We start from the raw sequence: 19879 nt of genomic DNA on the forward strand, positions 1-19879 counted from the left end.
ACCCTCTCTCCACACACACACACACACACACACACACACACACAGACCTTTGCCCCATCTCCCTACCCTCTCTCCACCGCTCTGCTGTCTGATACATTTTATTCTTTTCAATGACTTGATGAAAATCTTGATGAATTTGAATTTAAACTCTTTAAACCTTTTTTAACAGACATATTTTTTGGTAGGGATGGCAATTGCCTTTATGAAACATTGTTCGCTCAAGCTTTGAAATTGTTCAATTTGAAACACACACCTCAGAGCTGTTTAGGGTGAAACAAATCTGTCAAATGCTTCAGATTAGAGATGCAGTCTTTAAAGTTCGTGGGCTCGCTGTGTTACCTGTGTTCAGTCTTTGTCAAAAGCTAAGCAGCATGCCCTTGGTCAATTATTGGATGGGAGACCACATGAAGTCACAATAAAGGAGTCTTATTGCTGCCACTATGTGTTCTCTAAATCACTTTCTTCTTATAAAAACTCTCGATTTTTGACCATTCTAAGAGTTTAGTTGAAACTGTGTGGTTAATGGTGAAGTAAGAAAACATAAACAGATAATGATCTGAAACAATACCTTACAAATCAAACGGGATCGAACCACATTTGAGCAGCCTGGGCTACCGTGCAAAAACACCCTCACTAACCACTACACCATCATGGTTAAGCTACACTGTTAATTGAACGCGCAGGCACGCCAAGCCGACACTGGTGAAATGCACCGAAGGTTCACTTAATTTTGGTCACATGACATGGGGATTTTGAACGATGTTTCAAGCAGTGGTCACATGACATGGCTGTTTTGAACCACGTTTCGAAGCAGTGTTTCGAAACACTTGTGCTTCGAAGCCTCGACACTGATTCGAGACGTCGGTTTCGAAAGTCACACCCCTATTTTTTGGATCATTTTTGATAATTGTCTAACACTCCCATGGTCACCTCATGACACACACCACACAACCCCTGTACACACACACACACACACACACACACACACACACACACACACAGACACCCCCTAAACACATGACTCATACAAAAGCACCCCCGCCAAATTCAAAGGCATCCATACTCAACAGATGCCTATATAGCTTTCTCTTGTGTCTTTTCTTAATGATTTCTCTTAATGTTTTCTCTTAGGGGCCCCACTTAGCCGCTCACTACTAGGACCCGCATAGCCATGCTTACTTTGCTATCTTTACCCATACTTTTACACCACTTTTATTCTCCCTAACAACACCGCTCATAATTGCTCGCGCATGACACTCCCATGACATCCCCCAACAGGACACCAACCACGACCAACACATCCGTGTACACCCCCCACCCCTGGACACACGCACACCCATGACCATCACATCCATGTACCACCCCCAGGAGAGGTCGTCGCTGATGTGCACCCCCAGAAATTTTGTGCTGCTCACTCTCTCCACAGCATCTTCGTCGATGGACAGTGGTGGCAGTTGTTTGTGGCCTCTCTGAAAGTTGACAACAATCTCATTGGTCTTGCTGACATTTAGCAGGAGGTTGTTGTCTTTGCACCATTTAGCCAGCAGGTCTACTTCTTCTCTGTAGTGAGCCTCATCGCCCTTAGTGATGAGGCCCACCAGTGTTGTGTTGTCCGCAAACTTCACCAGATGGTTGGAGCTGTGAGTGGTTGTACAGTCATGTGTTAGCAGTGTGAAGAGCAGGGGTTGAGCACACACCCTTGAGGGGCCCCCGTGCTCAGGGTCAGAGTGCTTGAGGTGTTGTCCCCGACACGTACTGCTTGTGGTCTCTGCAACAGGAAGTCCAGCAGCCAGTTGCAGAGGGAGGTACTGAATCCTAGCTTGTCCAGTTTGCTGATGAGTTGTTGTGGTATTATGGTATTGAATGCTGAACTGAATTCAAAACACTCGTTACAAAATATCAATATGGCGCCATCATCCAGGCTCGTGCCCCTGTTGTGAAGGATAGCTCACTTAATTCAAAACGCTCGTTACAAAATATCAATATGGCGCCATCATCCAGGCTCGTGCCCCTGTTGTGAAGGATAGCTCACTTAATTCAAAACGCTCGTTACAAAATATCAATATGGCGCCATCATCCAGGCTCGTGCCCCTGTTGTGAAGGATAGCTCACTTAATTCAAAACGCTCGTTACAAAATATCAATATGGCGCCATCTACGGGGTTTCCTTTCCTTTAAGATGACTTTTCAGACTTATTTTGAGAGAAAAAAAAACCCTGTCTTATATTCAGCCAATACGGTAATTAAATTGGGGCAGGTGGCAGTTGAACCAATCAAATGAAAAAAAAAAAAAAGGGCTGTCAATCGAGGAGGAGCCTCGATGAACCTTTTCTCGCCATTTCCACTGTGGAGGAACCTTTTCAGCTCAGAGAGGTTCCTTGGGGAACTTCTCAGCAAGGTTCTTTAAGGAACCCCTTAATAGGTTTAGGGTTCCTTTAAATTAGTAGGCTATTATTATTATCAGAATAGTATTATTAGGTTATTAATATTGTTATTATTATATCAACATTTATTCATGTTAATATTCATGCTATTGATCATACAAAATAGAACATTAGAGATTTACAAGATAATTACAAGATTTTATTTTATAATTGTTACATAAACAAGTTGAACAAAAATAGAAATAAACAGAAATACACACATATGTTATATAATGCCTTTAGGGCAGAAGATAAGATACAATAAGCAGTTCCTTAAGAAAATAAATAGTTGGCCATTTTGATGACCGCTGGGGAGATCTTGCCCTCTGGGGTGTTTGACATTAAGTACTTCAACAAAACTAAGAGTGTTCTTCACTTTTTTGTGGCATTCAATGTTAAAAACAAAATAAATTGACGTTGCCAATGCCTGGGTGACGTCATCAACATTTTGAGTAAGGATGTCTGTATAGTCAAGCTTTATACCGAAACTGGCATCCAAGAAGGGGTTTCCTGTGATCACCAGGACTGGTGTTGGTACCTCTGGATCCTGGCAAGCAAAAAAAATGTTTTAAAAATTGCTGAGAAATATCCAGGCAGCATATTGACTAACTGACAATAAACCTACCTTTTCGTTGATCATAAAGTGCGTTGGGGTCCTCTGAACAGATGTGGGAGGAGCAATGTTGCAAAGATCACTTGCAGACCTTTTGTTAAAGGTAAATAGAAATGTGAAAGATGATTAAAAAATAAATAAAAAAGATGCACATAAAAATGACACCCCAAATCACACCGTCATGATGGTCCGATCAATATCGACATCAAGCTGATTTTGAGATTCTGAAGCTTACAGGTGGGTTTTGGGTGGGTTTCTCATTTAAGTACATTACCATGGCAATGGATGTCCTTCTCTATGACATAATTTCCTGTCACATGATCCTCTGACATAATACATCCAAATTGCTCCTTATATGGTGGTTACACCACTTGACATTTCAAGTGGTTGACGTGATAGACAGGATTCCCCATATTAATTAAAACATTCAGAACAATGGGGTTTCATTACTTGTATTAAATATTGAAAAGTTCTTGTTGAAGATCATGCCAAATTATTTTAGAAGGGATTTTGGAGAGAATTTCACTTTTTTTTCAGCAAGTGTAATTATTTGGTTCAAGTTGTGGTGGTTAGGGGGCGATGTGGCGCAACAGGCTACAATGCCCGTACCATGAACGGGTCCAAGTGCCCACGGGAATCCAGGTTCGACTCCGACCTGCAGTCATGTCCCGATCCCACCCCATCTCTCTCTCCCACTCACTTCCTGTCTATCTTCACTGTCCTGTTGGAATAAAGGCAAAAAGCCCCAAAAAATATACTTAAAAAAAAAAAAAGTTGTTGTGGTTACACCGTGTTGACAATTTTACCCAAATTCAGTTAATACTCTTTCAAAATTAAATAAATACAAAATTGGAAGATCAGGGTTTGATAAGAATGATGTTTGAAAATAATTTGTCGAATTATTTTTAAATGTTAACTATTTTAAATGTATCTAACCCATATGTAGCCTACACAAAAAAATGAGCGTCATGTCATTGACCCAGTAACAGAACCTAATAGCCTACAAGCAGGTTCTTTGATTTGATGTTAGTAATTACCTTTTAAATGTATAATGCAGAAATCTCATTTGAAAACGTGTATGTGTTGCCATAGTACACTTTGTAAAGAAATAATGTTTAATACATTGAATTAAATTCCGACTCTTATTTTGACAATATGCTGAATGTCGGCCATATTGGAATTTTCATACAGTCCCAGGGCCAGGATCCACGCAGGTATGGGAGTCTCGTCAACATGTTGACAAAATACTTGTTTCTTGTCTTATCAAATCTAAACAAAGGGCCAGTGAGGACCAGCGAATTTGACTGAGGTAACTCTGTTACGTTAGGTTTGACATAACAACAGAAACACTATCGACTTCTTGATTGCACACTGTAGCCTAAGTTAACAGGGTTAAAACTACTCGAAGGCTATTGAGAGTGAGGAGTCCCGATTTTGGTTGATTTGAACCCTAGTCAAGTTTGTCAAGTTAAAAAAGACTACTCTTGCTCCAATCCGGATGCATGTGGTCCGTGTAACTACCCTGTTCAGCACGCAGACCTTACTAGGGGTATTTCATACCGCCGTCTCGCTATCTGGAGAAATTATCTTTGGCTATCGCTTTTTAGGCTAGGCCTACCAATTTCCGGCTCCCATTGATTTCCATTCAACACATGTAAACAAAACGTCAATTATGTGCTTAAACCAACGCTACTGACTTATACCAACCAACAACCATTTCACGTTGATAATAAACTACATTTTGGTACAGCATATAGAGGAAGGAATAACAGAATTTGGCTGAAGCAGTAAGGAGAAATGTTATGTGTCAGCCACTAAGACTGTGCCCATTGCCTAAATTTGTGCTCGTTTAATATCGAATGTCAGTAATTACATTCCAAAACGTACCTTAATGATACTCCACAATTGATAAAGGAACGAAGTATAAAAAGAAAAACAGAATATACCTTACAGTGTTTCCTCTAGGATTTTTTTAAGCAGTGGGGGCAGGCCTGTCCGAACCCCCCCCCGGAACTGACAAATGACACTTCCCTGCAACACAAACAATTATATGTATTCACCTCTATTCACACACAATGAGGCATTATTTTCAGTTGTGATTGAGCTGTATATTTGGAGAATCTACAACAGGTCTGCACAATGAATTTTGAAAGGCAACTGCGACTATTGTACATCTGCCCCATTTCTGATGCCGTGGGGGAAGAAAATTAAACCGTGGGGGGCCGCCACTACCAAATCAACATAGAGGAAACACTGGATTACACGAATAATTGACAAGGAAGTCCTGTAAGATTATTCAACGGTCGCATATTTCAGGCCACTAGATGGAGGCATTTCATTGCATTTCGGGCCTTTTTTGCCTCCAAAGTGAAATAGCGCCATGAAATATTTAATTTAACAGGAAATTGCAGTAGAACTCTTGTTTTTTCTTACTAATTTTTCGTGTAATTCCTCTGATGTATTGTGTTTTTCTTTTAAAACTTTGTTCCTTTATAAATTGTGATGTAATATGAAGGTATGTTTTTGAATGTAATAACTGACAAGTAAGGGATAACAGCCACCAAGGTAACCTGTTATATGTGACCAGAGAATGTCATAAGGGGAGAACTTCCACTCTTGGAAAACTTCCGGTTTCTGAACTGGTTGGTTCTAATGGAAATGGAGGTCTATGGAGCTGTAGGCCAACCCCTCAAAATCCACTTTTCTCGGGATATAACACATACTGATGACTTAAGAACTCTGCGACTAGAGGGAACATTTTAAAAACGGTCTCCACTAATAAATATCACACTTGCTAACCTGGAAATGAGGTCCTATGTCCTAAATCCTGAACCACCCCTTTGCTTTACTTTGTCATGTGGAGTCGGGTGCGTGAAATCAGACCCCAAAATAACTGTAACAACCCCAACAAGGGTCATGTAAAGTAGCCTACTCTTTTTCTGAATGCTTTATATAGTTTTCTAGAACATGAGAAAATAATTTTAAAAACATTCTGTTGTTTTGTGCAGCTCTGATTATAGGCTGTTTCGGATCTTGGCATCTTTGGTCCGTTAGGAACATGGATCTCGCACCACCGTTGAGCTCTGGCTGTAACGTGACGGAACCACTCTGGGGCGATCTGGGACTGCTGGTGAAAGAAGAAGATATAAAAGAGGAGGAATATGGTCATATGGTTGCATGTCCAGATGAAGAAGAAAAGCCCTTTGCAGAGCTTCACTGTAAAACTGAAACAGACGTCACAGACTTTAACTATGAATCACTACAGACAACAGTGAAGATTGAAGTGAAGATAGAAGAGGATGAGCACGATTATCTGCTGGAAAGTAAGTCCTCTCAGATCCCCCTTTCAAACACAAATCCATAATCAAGTAAAAACTTTATGAGACTTAACAATAAAGAGTAAGGTGTACTCTCAGTGTTCCCATACATTGACTAATCTGTGGCGGGGCGCCATAGAATATCAACTAACCGCAAAACAATACTGTTCTATGTACTATTTAAATGAGATAAAATCCTTTCATTGAGTTGCGCTTTTTACGCACACAGCCTTTCCTTACCTCGCCCCGCTCTTTCGTAACGAACCCGCCACCCCTCCTCTGCATGCACATTTAATAAAACAATTGTTGAAGGATTGTTGTTGGCACGTACAGTGTAGAAGCATAGAAGACGACGGGCATCCACACATATCAGCAGCCTTTTAAAAACTTCACAGATTCCTCCCTCACGAAAGTCTTAAAGTAACAGGCACTCAATTAGACCTACACACTACCAAGACAATCTTAAAGTGACAATAACTCAATTTAAACCTACAATGTAATCCATTCCATTATGGACAACATCAGTGGTTAGCGCTTCGGACTTGTAACCGGAGGGTTGCCGGTTCGAACCCTGACCAGTAGGCACGGCTGAAGTGCCCTTGAGCAAGGCACCTAACCCCTCACTGCTCCTTGAGCGCCGCTGTTGTTGCAGGCAGCTCACTGTGCTGGGATTAGTGTGTGCTTCACCTCACTGTGTGTTCACTGTGTGCTAAGTGTGTTTCACTAATTCACGGATTGGGATAAATGCAGAGACCAAATTTCCCTCACGGGATCAAAAGAGTATATACTTATACTTATACTTAGTTGAGATCAGTTGCATTGTTTTTTGACTGATGGCATTTCAAACTTACACTTATTCCATATCAGCGTTGTGTTTTGCAACATAAACAGCAAGAAACGTGAAGGTAAATAAATGTGTATTCACCATATTGAGTAGGCTATGGCTTTGATTACATCAACATGTTTGTTGGAATGCATAGGAGGAGAAGTTAACTCCTGCGGCATGTTTATCCATTCTGTAGATAAACTATCAATCAGCATAACAGCATTCTGTGGATAAACTATCAAACAGCATAACAGCATTCTGCAGCATAACAGCATTCTGTAGATAAACTATCAAACAGCATAACAGCATTCTGCAGCATAACAGCATTCTGTAGATAAACTATCAAACAGCATAACAGCATTCTGCAGCAATGGTGGGTGGGTATAAATTGGGTACAAAATTTAACCCAAATTATTAATTGCACAAAACGATTGTTTGTTTTTTTTGTTAAAAAAAAATAGATTAGATTCCCCATGCAAACTTTGAATGAACAAACTGAACAAAAATGTTGGTAGTGTTGCATAGGCCTACACAATATTGATAATTTAAAAGTACAAATCTCATAGGCCTATTATTTAGGAGGACTACCCTCGCAAAAAAGGGGTGACGGTATGTTTGTTTCAAATGAGTAGCCCTCCAAATGATTTCGGGTCTTCAGGTAGCCCTCATTCCCAAAAAGGTTGGAGACCCCTGGTCTACAGGGTTCCCACAGTTCAAGGAATTTCTGGAATATCATGGAATTTTGGAAAGTCTATTCCAGACATGGAAAGTCAGGGAATTTTTATAATTTCATGGCAGCCGTAATTCATGGATTGGGATAAATGCAGAGACCAAATTTCCCTCACGGGATCAAAAGAGTATATATACTTATACTATACTTCAGGTTTTTTTTGTCAGGATAAAGTCATGGAATTTTACATGTGATTTAGAGTGGGAACCCTGAGCTATCTGTACTGTATCTGTATCTGTACTTTGACAGGAGTAATTAATTAATTACTTTATTAACTCATTGGCTCCCAATGACGTCTATAGACGTCAATTACGTTTTTCAACAGGGCGGGCTAAGGAACAATCTGGAGGAGCTTGTCACTAAAAATCAGGCTTGTAAACAGAGAACGTACTAGTGAACTGACCCGCTAGGTGGCAGCAGTGCCACTTTGGATGGGAGATGAGTAAAGACCATAGACAGGAGAAGACGGAAGCTGCTGAAGCCCTATAGCGAGTCCCTTTACACACTCCTGTACAGTAGGTGGCGGTATACACACAGCCTGCTGTAATCTGTAATCTGCTGTAATTGGGGTAGCCGTGGCCTACTTGTTAGCGCTTCGGACTTGTAACCGAGCAAGGCACCTAACCCCTCACTGCGCCAGGATTAGTGTTTGCTTCACCTCACTGTGTGCTGAGTGTGTTTCACTAATGTATACACGATCAGCTGCAACGTACACCGGGTGCGCCGGTCTTTATTCTGGGTGATTTTAATCACTGTAAATTGGAACCACTATTACCGGGCTATGAACAATATGTGAAATGTGCTACACGCGATAAGAGCATACTAGATAAATGCTATGGTAATGTGAAAAATGCCTACACTGCCACTCTGAAGCCTCCCATAGCCACTCGGACCACAATACTGTACAAAAAATTTACTGTCTTCTTACAAAACTGTTTTAAAAAGCTTCAAGCCAAAGACAAAACGAGTGTCTGTGTGGTCTAACGACAGTATTGAGACTCTAAAAGGCTGTTTTCTCAGTACAGACTGGAGCATATTTCACAGCCAGGACCTTGACTCTGCAACAGAGGCAATAACAGATTATATTAATTTCTGTACCGAAAATGTTGTCACCAAAAAGGATGTTGTCATATACCCGAATAACAAACCTTACATTACTAGGCAAATTAAAGACTGTATCAACAGAAAGAAAATTGCTTTTCATGATGAGGCTGCACTTAGACTAGCACAGAAAGAACTTAACCAGTAACTGCATGTGGCTAGGAGTAAACAGAAAGAACTTTTAGAACTCAATTTTAATACTTCAGACACTAAGAGAGTCTGGGATTCTATGAAGGCTATTACAAACATGAACCCTTCTAAAAAGCACTTTATATCACTTGATGACTCCAAAGTGGCCAATGATTTAAATCATTTTTATTTAAGATTTGAGACACAGGACTTCTCTGAGAAGTGTAACAAGGAGCTGGACTCCCTACCTCCCATTGATAGTGTGACACATAGATTGTGGATTGATCCACAACACATCGAACGCCTATTTCGTTCGCATTCCGTTAAAAAAGGCTGCAGGGCCAGATGGGATCTCACCATTTTTGTTAAAAACATTTGCACAGGAGCTAACTGCAGTTTGGTGTTCTGTTTTCCAACAGTCTATAGACACTCACACAGTCCCTGCCCTGTGGAAACGCTCCATAATTATCCCGGTGCCCATGAAGGCAAATCCCACTGAAAACAATGACTTTAGGCCCATAGCATTAACATCAGTTGTGATGAAATGCTTTGAGAAGTACATGGTTAGCAGGCTAAAAAAAATAGACATATATGGTAAATTAGATCCACTTCAATTCGCTTACAAACGCGGGCGATGTACTGATGATGCTACTTCCTCCATCATGCATCTTGTTTTAAAACACCTTGAAGACAAGTCATCCTATGCCCGATTACTTTTTATTGATTTCAATTCCGCTTTCAATACTCTCCAGCCCTACCTATTAATCCAGAAATTGAAAGCGTTGGACGTTAATCCATCACTTATACGGTGGTTTCATTCTTTCCTGACTAGCAGGACACAGCAGGTCAGGGTAAACTCCAGTCTATCCCAAATTAAAGTTATTAGTACTGGGGCACCACAAGGATGTGAGTTCACCAGTCCTTTTTACTCTGTACACTAATGAGTGTTCATTTAAGCACCCAGGGAACTATTATCTTTAAATACTCAGACGACTCAACAATTCTATGCTTACTTCAACAGAATGATGACCTGGACATCTATCATTCAGAAGTAAGGCAGTTTGTTGATTGGTGTGATTCCAACCACCTTATTTTAAATGTTAAAAAGACTGAGGAAATCATTTTTGACCCAAAGTCAGTCGGCAATCACAACCCAGTAACTATACACCAGCAACCAATCAAACAGGTACAATCATACAAATATCTTGGTGTTTATATAGATAGCTCCCTAACATGGAACACTCACGTTGACTTGTTATGTTCCGCCTGCATCAAAGAGTCCACTTCCTGCGGTTTATGCGTTTGTATGGAGTTGACCAAAAAATTATGATATTGTTCTATCAGGCAGTTTTGGAAAGTATTATTAGATATGGCATAACCACTTGGTTTGGGAACCTTTCTGTTGCATTAAAATCAAAGCTAAACTATCTAGTCCACACAGCCATGAAAGTCATTGGTCTGAAACAGTATAACAACCCTCAGTTTATTTTCGATCAATGTGTGTTAAAGCAAGCAGACAGAATTCTTTCTGATCCCTCTCATGTCCTGCATGCACAATATGAGGTGCTGCCATCAGGCAGGCGTTTCAGAGTCCCCCACTGTAGACTGAATAGATTCAGAAACTCCTTTATCCCCATATCAATAACACTCCTAACAAACACCGCAAATAAGCGCCATCAGGTTCAGCAAGAGGTTTTTTTTTTTTTTTTTTTTTTTTTAAATCTATTTATTCAATCACTTATTTAAATATAGCTGCAAGCAGCAATGAGGGGGCCAAGCAGATAGGCCGGAGTAACCATGGCAACGAAATGCTGTTAGCTCAATGCTGCAATCAGACGTATGGCCATAAGCTGTCAAAGCAAGTTTCACGCCTAGCACGTCAAAGTTACAAGGCAAAATGCATTTTTGCTAATTGCAGTGACCCTAGAGGTCAAAGGTCACAAAATTTCTTCGGCATTCACCTGATGGGGTCATGAGTCCATGTACCAAGTTTGGTTTTGATGCATGCAACGATTGCTGAGATATGAGCTCACTTCCTTTTGGCGGCCACACAAATTTCGATTGGATGACGGGCTTAACGCTTCTATCAATTGTTACAGAAATAAATGAAGTGACAAGGCATGGTCTGAAGATGGTCTGTGCCAATTTTGGTGAAGATCAGATGAAATTTGTGACCTGTGCGAAATTCTTGGTGTTTTTGATCAAATCAAATATGGCGGCCGAATAAATTATATTGATGTGACAAGTTGCCCTCAGTTGACCTAAGGACCTTTCACAGTATTACCAGACACCACTAGTACAATTTAATTCTAAGCACAGCAGCAGCTACAGGACAAAAGGCATGTTTGTGAATTACAGCGCCCCCTAGAGGTCAAAGGTCACCAAATTTCTTGAGGGTCCACCTGATGGGGTCATGAGTCAATGTATCAAGTTTGGTTTTGATACATGCAAGGGTTGCTGAGATATGAGCTCACTTCCTGTTTGGCGGCTTCGCCGCAAATTTTGATTGGCTGTTACGGGCGAACGGTAATACTTCCGAAGACGAAAAGTGATAACTTTTGTGAGGCTTGGTCTGAAGATGATCTGTGTAAAATTTGGTGGGAATCAGAGAAAGTATGTGACCCCTGATACATTTTAAGTGTTTTTGATGAAATCCAAAATGGCGGAAAATCCATCATGGCGGAAAATGACGTCATAGGGTGCGTTGAACTCGGCTTGGTCCAAGGATTCCAACGATACTTCATTTTCGGCCATACGGGTCAAAAGTTACGTGCGTGAACGCACGTCCAATTTTGGCCTGTTGGTGGCGCTAGAGTGCTTGAGGTGCCATCATGTGACATTAATCATGGGACTGTCCCTAATCAGTGTGCCAAATTTCACAACTTTTCACCAGACGGTTCTATGGGCTGCCATTGACTTCCATTGGCGGAAGCGTAATAATAATAAGAAAAGGTAGAAACACAATGGGTGCCTTCGCTGCTTCGCTGCTTGGCCTCCAATTTCCCAAAGGGGATAATAAAGTATCTATCTATCTATCTATTCACTGTTGGGATAAATGCCGAGACCAAATTTCCCTCACAGGATCAAAAGAGTATATATACTTATACTTAATCTGCCAATAATTCAAGCTATGTGGTGCGGTGAGACATAGGCCTAAGAAAAAGTTCATGAACTGTAGGCCGCTAACACTAGAGCAGAGTATGGCTCTGTTCGAAACGGAAGACTGTTGCCTGCTGCCCCCCTCCCTAGATATCCTTTTGGATTTAATGCATCTTTTAAAAAATCCATCTTTGTTTACTCTTCACAGCTGTTTCAGACAATGCCGCAAAGGATTATGGGTAGCAGGGAGCATGAAGGGAGCATCTATGCTGCCTTCAAAAACGACTGTTGTTCAGGAAATCTAAGATATCTTAGAAGGCAGCAAAAATTGTTCTTGGTTTTGAACCTCACTTGCTGCCTCGCTCCCCAGCTGGATAGATAGATAGATAGATAGATAGATACTTTATTGATCCCCAAGGGGAAATTCAAGAATTAAATTCAATTTAAATATCTTAAAAGGCAACAATTTGTCCCATTTCGTACAGAGCCTATGTGTCGCCGTCACAGTAGTGTTGCAAACGGCCGAGACCTGGGAGAGGCGCCCGGGCCAAGCGTTTCACCACAGCTCAGCTCAGCAGACAGCTCCGACTCCGATAACGAATTCAGCGAACCTGACCCGGATTCTTCAGATGAGTGGTTGCCGTCTGGATCAGCTGAGTACAGCAGAGCCTCATCCCCACACGTGGCTCCAGAAACACACGAGGGAGGTAAGAGCTAACTTTTCCCCTTCTCTCCTCCTTCAGTCCATGTCACATTAACGCTGCAGTAGGCAAGATTTTTTTGATCATATTCACTGAACCGCTGTTGTAGCAGGCAGCTCACTGCGCCGGGATTAGTGTGTGCTTCACCCCACTCTGTGTTCACTGTGTGCTGAGTGTGTTTCACTAATTCACAGATTGGGATAAATGCAGAGACTAAATTTCCTTCATGGGATCAAAAGAGTATATAAAACCAACACTATGCTCTGACAGAGCAACATAAATCAGCCGGTTTTAGAAAAAAACCTCCACTTCTACCTCCACCTAGAGCCTGTTATTTGTTTTAAAAATCCACAGCTCCCGGTTCTTCTGGTCCAATCAGAGCAGGGCTGTGTGAGATCTGACAATTCTGGTGCAGAGTCCCCTCAAAAAATCTGTCATTGGGGACTTGTTGTAAACATTCGACATTTTGGCTGAGTCCCCTCAATCTGTCAGACTTGCCAACTGCAGCTTTAATGCCACTCCCACTGTTAGCTTTATATATTTCTATAATTTGCAGGTCGTGCATCAAGCGGGGATGACTGGCATCAAGCCGGCTGGCAACCAAACAATTTCCCCTTCACCGCCACCCCTGGACTCCGCAAGGCTGCTGCGGAGCTGGATAGCGACCTGCCAGCTGACTTCCTGGAGCTCTACCTGACTGACGAGCTGCTCAGGCACATTGTGGATCAGACCAACCTGTATGCAAGTCAGTATTTTGAAGCACGACGCCCTGGCAATCTCCCGTATAGCCGAGTTAATGCATGGAAACCAGTGTCAGTCCCAGAACTGAAAACTTTCTTTGGACTCAGTTTTCTCACCGGTTATATCAAAAAGCCAAGCCTTGAACTGTACTGGAGTGTGGATGAGGTAGATGCCACACCCCATTTCAGCAAGACCATGTCAAGGAACAGATTTCAGATTATATGGAGTTTCCTTCATTACAACAATAACGCATTACAGGATGAGACTGACAAAATGTACAAAGTCCGCCCAGTGTTAGATTACATTGTGGAAAAGTTCAAGGAGATGTATCAACCAGGGCAAAACATTGCATTGATGAGGGTATGATGCAGTGGCGGGGGCGCCTATCTTTCAAGGTGTACAACCCTCAAAAGGTGAAATATGGAATCAAGTCCTACATACTGTGTGACTCTGCCACAGGGTACTGCTTCAATATGCGTCCTTACATCGGGGAAGATAGCACTGTGTCAGAGATCGTGTTCTCTCTCCTTGATCGTCTCCCAGGTCATGGTTATACATTGTTTATGGATCATTTTCTACAATTCTGTAGCACTGTGTGAACGTTTGCTGGGAGCGCAAACCAACGTCTGTGGAACACTGAGGAAAGACAGAGGGGAGCCTCAGCTCATCGGCGAGCTGACAAAGACTGACTTGCGGATGAGGGAAAAAGTTGTGCGGCACAACGAGAGTGTGATGGTGGTGGCGTGGCAGGATAAACGGTTGGTGAAGATGGTGACTACGTGCCACCAAGACAGGATGCAGAAGGTCAACGTGTGGCAGAGGGGACGCAAAGTTTCTCAGTACAAACCAGAGTGTATCGTTGCGTATAACTCCTCCATGAACGGGGTGGACAAGCTGGACCAAAATATCGCATACTATCCCTTCGTCCGATGGTCGCTGAACTGGGCCAATAAGTTCGTAGCCTATCTCTTCCAACTGTGCATGTTTAACGCCTACGTCCTCTACCAAGCCAGAAACCCAGGGGAGTGTAAAACCCTTTTGGAGTTCATTCGGAGGGTCGTGAAGTCCTGGACAGTGAAGAGACACGTGGTGGCGCATGAGGAGGAGGAGGAGGAGGAGGAAGGGGCGGGTGTGGGGGTTGAGAGGTGTGGGGACTTGGAGGAAGGACGACGTACTCCGAGAGCGCCGTACAACACTGACCCGGACAGCAGGCTAGACGGAGAGCTAAGCAGACACAAACTCGAGCGCCTGATGCCCACCAGCAAGAAGGGGAGGCCGTCGAGGAGGTGCAGGGTCTGTGCACGCAAGGGCCGCCGCAGCGAGACCAAGATGTGCTGCAAGTCCTGTGGTGTCCCCTTGCACGCAGGAGAGTGTTTCACAGCTTACCACACTAAGCTGAACTATTCTGTGTAGTGGTGGTAACACACACACACACACACACATATACATACACACACACACACACATATACACACACACCACACATATACACACACATACACACACACACACACACACAAAATATACACAGGATATATTGGTTATATATTTGCAAATAAATTATTATTTTGCTATCAAAAGACCTTTCTCAATGTTGTTTTTGCTGTTTTTATGGAAGGAAACCACTTTTCAGATGTTGGAGTTGTCACTAAAGCAAAAAAAGTTTATTTTCACAAAAAGCTTATTTTCTCATTTTTTTTGGTGAAAAACAGGTGTTTTTGGTGAAACCAAGCTATGTTCTACTGCCAATTACTAAAGAATGGAAAACGCTGATGAAAGAAGAGCCTACTCTTTCTTTTGGTAGTTTTGGTGCTCACATAGACAAAGAACTCACTGTTCTGTGGGTCTTGAAAAATCAGTCAAAATGCTGTAAAACGCTTGGTAGCATGGGGCTCTCTGCACTGAAAATGGCTGGCAGCCAATGAGATAAGAGTGCAGTGCAAAGGATTCAGAAATAACTATGGTGGCGGATCCTGATATCCACAATATGAGCGCTCGCAGGGGGTCGGAGTATTTGTTAGCTTTCATTTGCAGTTTTTTATTGCTCATTTGCACGTCAAATCAATCATGTTAGTGTGTGGAGAGTGGGGGCTGTGGACCTATATTCTGTGCAGGAGCGTGTGCTTGCTGCTTAGAAGGTCTCACGCACAGAGGTTAGAAGGAGGAGGAGGCAGGGGATAGCTGCACACCTCCCTAGTGAAGAGGGCGAGTGGGGAACAACTAACGCGATGAATTAATGGGCTAAAGTCAATCACACCACGGACTGCCTCCAAAAGTATAAGTAAGTATTTGTAGGGAAATTTGGTCTGCATTTATCCCAATCTGTGAATTAGTGACACAATTAATGGGCTAAAGTCAATCACACCACGGACTGCCTCCAAAAGTATAAGTAAGTATTTGTAGGGAAATTTGGTCTGCATTTATCCCAATCTGTGAATTAGTGACACAATTAATGGGCTAAAGTCAATCACACCACGGACTGCCTCCAAAAGTATAAGTAAGTATTTGTAGGGAAATTTGGTCTGCATTTATCCCAATCTGTGAATTAGTGACACAATTAATGGGCTAAAGTCAATCACACCACGGATTGCCTCCAAAAGTATAAGTAAGTATTTGTAGGGAAATTTGGTCTGCATTTATCCCAATCTGTGAATTAGTGAAACACACAGTGAGGTGAAGTACAAACTAACCCGGAGCAGTGAGCTGCCTGCTATAACGGCAGTCGGGGAGCAGTGAGGGGTTAGGTACCTTGCTCAAGGGCACTTCAGCTGTGGATGTGGGCATGGGAGAGCATTGCTCAACCACTTCCCCCGCTCACATTTTTCCTACTGGGTCGGGGATCGAACCAGCAACCCTTCGGTCACAAGCCCGAAGCCCTTACCAGTAAGCCAAGGCTGCCCCTACGCCTGAAGTGTGAGGCTATTTTGAGCCGTGCCAGTTGTTTGACAATAGGAATTTATTTTGATGTGGCTCCATAGCTGTAGGCTACAAACAATTTAATTGGTAATGCAAACAACAATCAAGCTCAAAATGCCTTGTTGAAACTCGTTATTGTGGTCACTCCAGGCGCACACTTAGGTGTGAGAAAACACTGCAGGTTCCCAGCAACAGCACGTTCCCGTAAGAATACCCAAAGTTCTCTAGGGCAAGGCCCCATCTTATGTTAGCTTCATCGTAGTAATACAAATCACAGCATACAATGGTATTTTCTCCTCATACATGCAGAAATATGTATGTGGCTACTCCAAGGAAGTAAAATAATAGGTCAATACAATACATATATACATCCTTCAGCATTTTCTTGTCATAGTATGCTCTCTCACAGGGTACTCCTAATATTACAGCCTCATATTCCTAACTTGACATAGTGTTGCATGACCTTCATTAGAAAGTTATGACATGGAAAGAGCAAATGACAAACAAAGCAAAGTTGATACATAGAATAGAATGTAAAGAAAGAATTCACATAATATATGAAAATGGAATGGTGATCATCTCTATGTAATACATGTAGATCAGTATTCACTTCTAGATCATAAGATTGTATTAGTGATCCAAAATTTCTACTACATTTGCTTCCATAAATAGACTCGGGTCGTTTTAACCAAGTTAAAAGTTATAACCAAGTTTTAGGCAAGTCCCTCCACTCGGCAGCCATATTGCAACACTTTTTGAGCATTCATCGGACATCCTATTCGGCAGAAATGTGCGTGCACATTTCATGACACCAACCTTGTTCCAGCGGCGAGTTCACAACACATGATTGCCACAATGTCTTCACAACACACCATATGATTGGCTCAATATATTCACATGTCAACGTTTTGCCGAGTATGGGGTGGGATATGTGTAGACAGCGGTGTTACAAATTAACCCAATGCATTTCTATAAAGGGTTTTTTGAGTGCTGTGTCTCCTAATTAGAAAGTCTCTGTTTTAACCACTGATCTTTTCTTTTTAACATATGTGTCATTTGAAATGTAAACCATTACGTAATTAGTTGCTCCAATAGATATTAGACCTAGATACCACACTGTCTAAACATCTGTTGGGGGAGTAGAAACAACTGTCAAACTAGAAATGCAATTCCAAGGAATTACCAGTGCATGGAAAATGCAAAACATATGATGTAAAATATAGATATAAAAATATCTATATCTATATCTACTATCTAATATCTAAAAAAGATATCTGTCCTATCTGTTGTAACTACTGGTTATACTTCTGCATTTAAATTCTATTGAAGATATTTTCTCATCAATATTGAATTGCTAATCTATTTGTCATTTTAAGTTTCTATGGTAACTCTTTCAGGTGTATCAGAACACCCTATAATGCAACAGAAGATCCATGGACAGAATGATGAAATCAACCTGCAACTCAAAGGAAGGCTGCACCACTGCATAGTCTACAAGAAGAGTTTCACAGCCCCGAGAGAACTTGAGAAACACCAGCAAACACACTCAGTTAGTGTGAATGAAAAGAAGAAGTTGCGCAAAAAGTCACATAAATACTCTCATTGTGAAAAAGCATTTACAACATCCTCACAAGCTAACCAGCACATGCTTACACAAACTGGAGAGAAGCCTCATAAATGTGTCCACTGTGGAAATGCTTTTTCACAATTATCAAATCTTAAAAATCACATGCGAATACATACGGGAGAGAAGCCTTATAAATGTACCCAGTGTGGAAAAACTTTTAGAGCATCCCAACATGTTCAACGCCACATGCTTACGCATACCGGAGAGAAACCTCATAAATGTGCTCAGTGTGAAAAAGCTTTTAGACATATTACCAGTCTTAAACTGCACATGCTTACCCATACTGGAGAGAAACCTCATAAATGTGCTCAGTGTGAAAAAGCTTTTAGACATATTACCAGTCTTAAACTGCACATGCTTACCCATACTGGAGAGAAACCTCATAAATGTGCTCGGTGTGAAAAAGCTTTTAGACATATTACCAGTCTTAAACTGCACATGCTTACCCATACTGGAGAGAAGCCACATAACTGTATTCAGTGTGGAAAAGTTTTTTCAGTTATTTCAAATCTTAAAACCCACATGCTAACACACACTGGAGAGAAACCTCATATATGTGTACAGTGTGGAAAAGCTTTTTCACAATTTTCAACTCTTAAAAGCCACATGCTAATACACACCGGAGAGAAGCCTTATAAATGTGTCAACTGTGGAAAAGCTTTTTCAAAAATTTCAAATCTTAACAGTCACATGCTAATACACACTGGAGAGAAGCCTTATAAATGTGTCCACTGTGGAAAAGCTTTTTCACGAAGTTCAGGTCTTAAACCCCATTTACTGATACACACGGTAGAGAAACCTCATAAATGTAACCAGTGTGGGTAAGCTTTTTCACACTTTTTCTGCATCCTTCAAGGCTTAAAGCCGACATGAAGCCTCATGAATGTGTCCAGTGTTGGAAAACGTATTCAATAATGCAGAGGTTCCCAAACTAATAATTTGAGGGGAGGCGCGGAAGGTTGATTCAAAATAGAAGGAAAAACACTTATTTCATGTTAGAACTATCTATGTTTTTTTTTTCAATGATTATCAACATTATAAAATCGAAATAAATCATAGAAGAGATGTATACTAAATCTTTGGGATAGTGGAAAGTATTATTGATCCCCATCCTGAGTAAGAATGTATTGTGCCAAACTTCATAACGTAATTTAGCAACAGTGCAACAGCGCCAGCCGAGCTAAGCTGCAAGTTACCAGTGAACGGTAACTTGCAGCTTGGAGCTTGAGCTCCAAGCGGATTTGTACGCAGCCTTACAACACTGTTTACAGCTCTTCGAGTCACGGTAAAATGTATTTTTTGGTACATAGCTAATTTAGATAAACGTATGATGTGGGTGCTTGCGTTTCTTTAGGAATCCGACAGCTTGGTTTGTATAGAAATGAATAAGTGACAGATACACGTAAGAGGTTGGACATAGGCTACATGACGGTAATATGTGACGTTCCGATAGCTAACTTAAAATGGACAGATTTGTCACATTTTATCGCTGCACGGCCCGAGCCTGATATGGGCAACAAAGCCAAACGTCGAAAATATGATGAAAACTCACTGCATTGCACAGCATAGTGTAGCACCGATTTAAGTGGATTAACTGAAGTGAATATCATTATTTGAAAATGATTGTACGGGGGGGCACGGAGGTGTCACTGTTTTC

At 41.6% G+C, this 19879-nt stretch overlaps 1 protein-coding gene across 3 annotated transcripts; it reads left to right on the forward strand.

The window, feature by feature from the left end:
- The first annotated feature begins 3960 nt into the window (after positions 1–3960).
- LOC125297316 (zinc finger protein 79-like) lies at positions 3961–19520 on the forward strand. 3 transcript variants are annotated; one of them, XM_048247613.1, is made up of 4 exons: positions 3961–4249; positions 6044–6358; positions 12723–12944; positions 17993–19520. In XM_048247613.1, exons 1-4 carry the CDS (start codon positions 4198–4200, stop codon positions 19045–19047), a joined length of 1644 nt encoding a protein of 547 aa, XP_048103570.1. In that variant the 5' UTR covers positions 3961–4197; the 3' UTR covers positions 19048–19520. The 3 variants fall into 3 exon arrangements, with proteins under 3 accessions (XP_048103570.1, XP_048103571.1, XP_048103572.1); XM_048247614.1 differs by lacking the exon at positions 17993–19520 and adding an exon at positions 13495–15261; XM_048247615.1 differs by lacking the exons at positions 12723–12944; positions 17993–19520 and adding an exon at positions 8211–8384.
- The last annotated feature ends 359 nt before the right edge of the window (positions 19521–19879 follow it).

This window comes from Alosa alosa, chromosome 7 (genome assembly GCF_017589495.1).
Source record: "Alosa alosa isolate M-15738 ecotype Scorff River chromosome 7, AALO_Geno_1.1, whole genome shotgun sequence".
NCBI lineage: Eukaryota > Metazoa > Chordata > Actinopteri > Clupeiformes > Clupeidae > Alosa > Alosa alosa.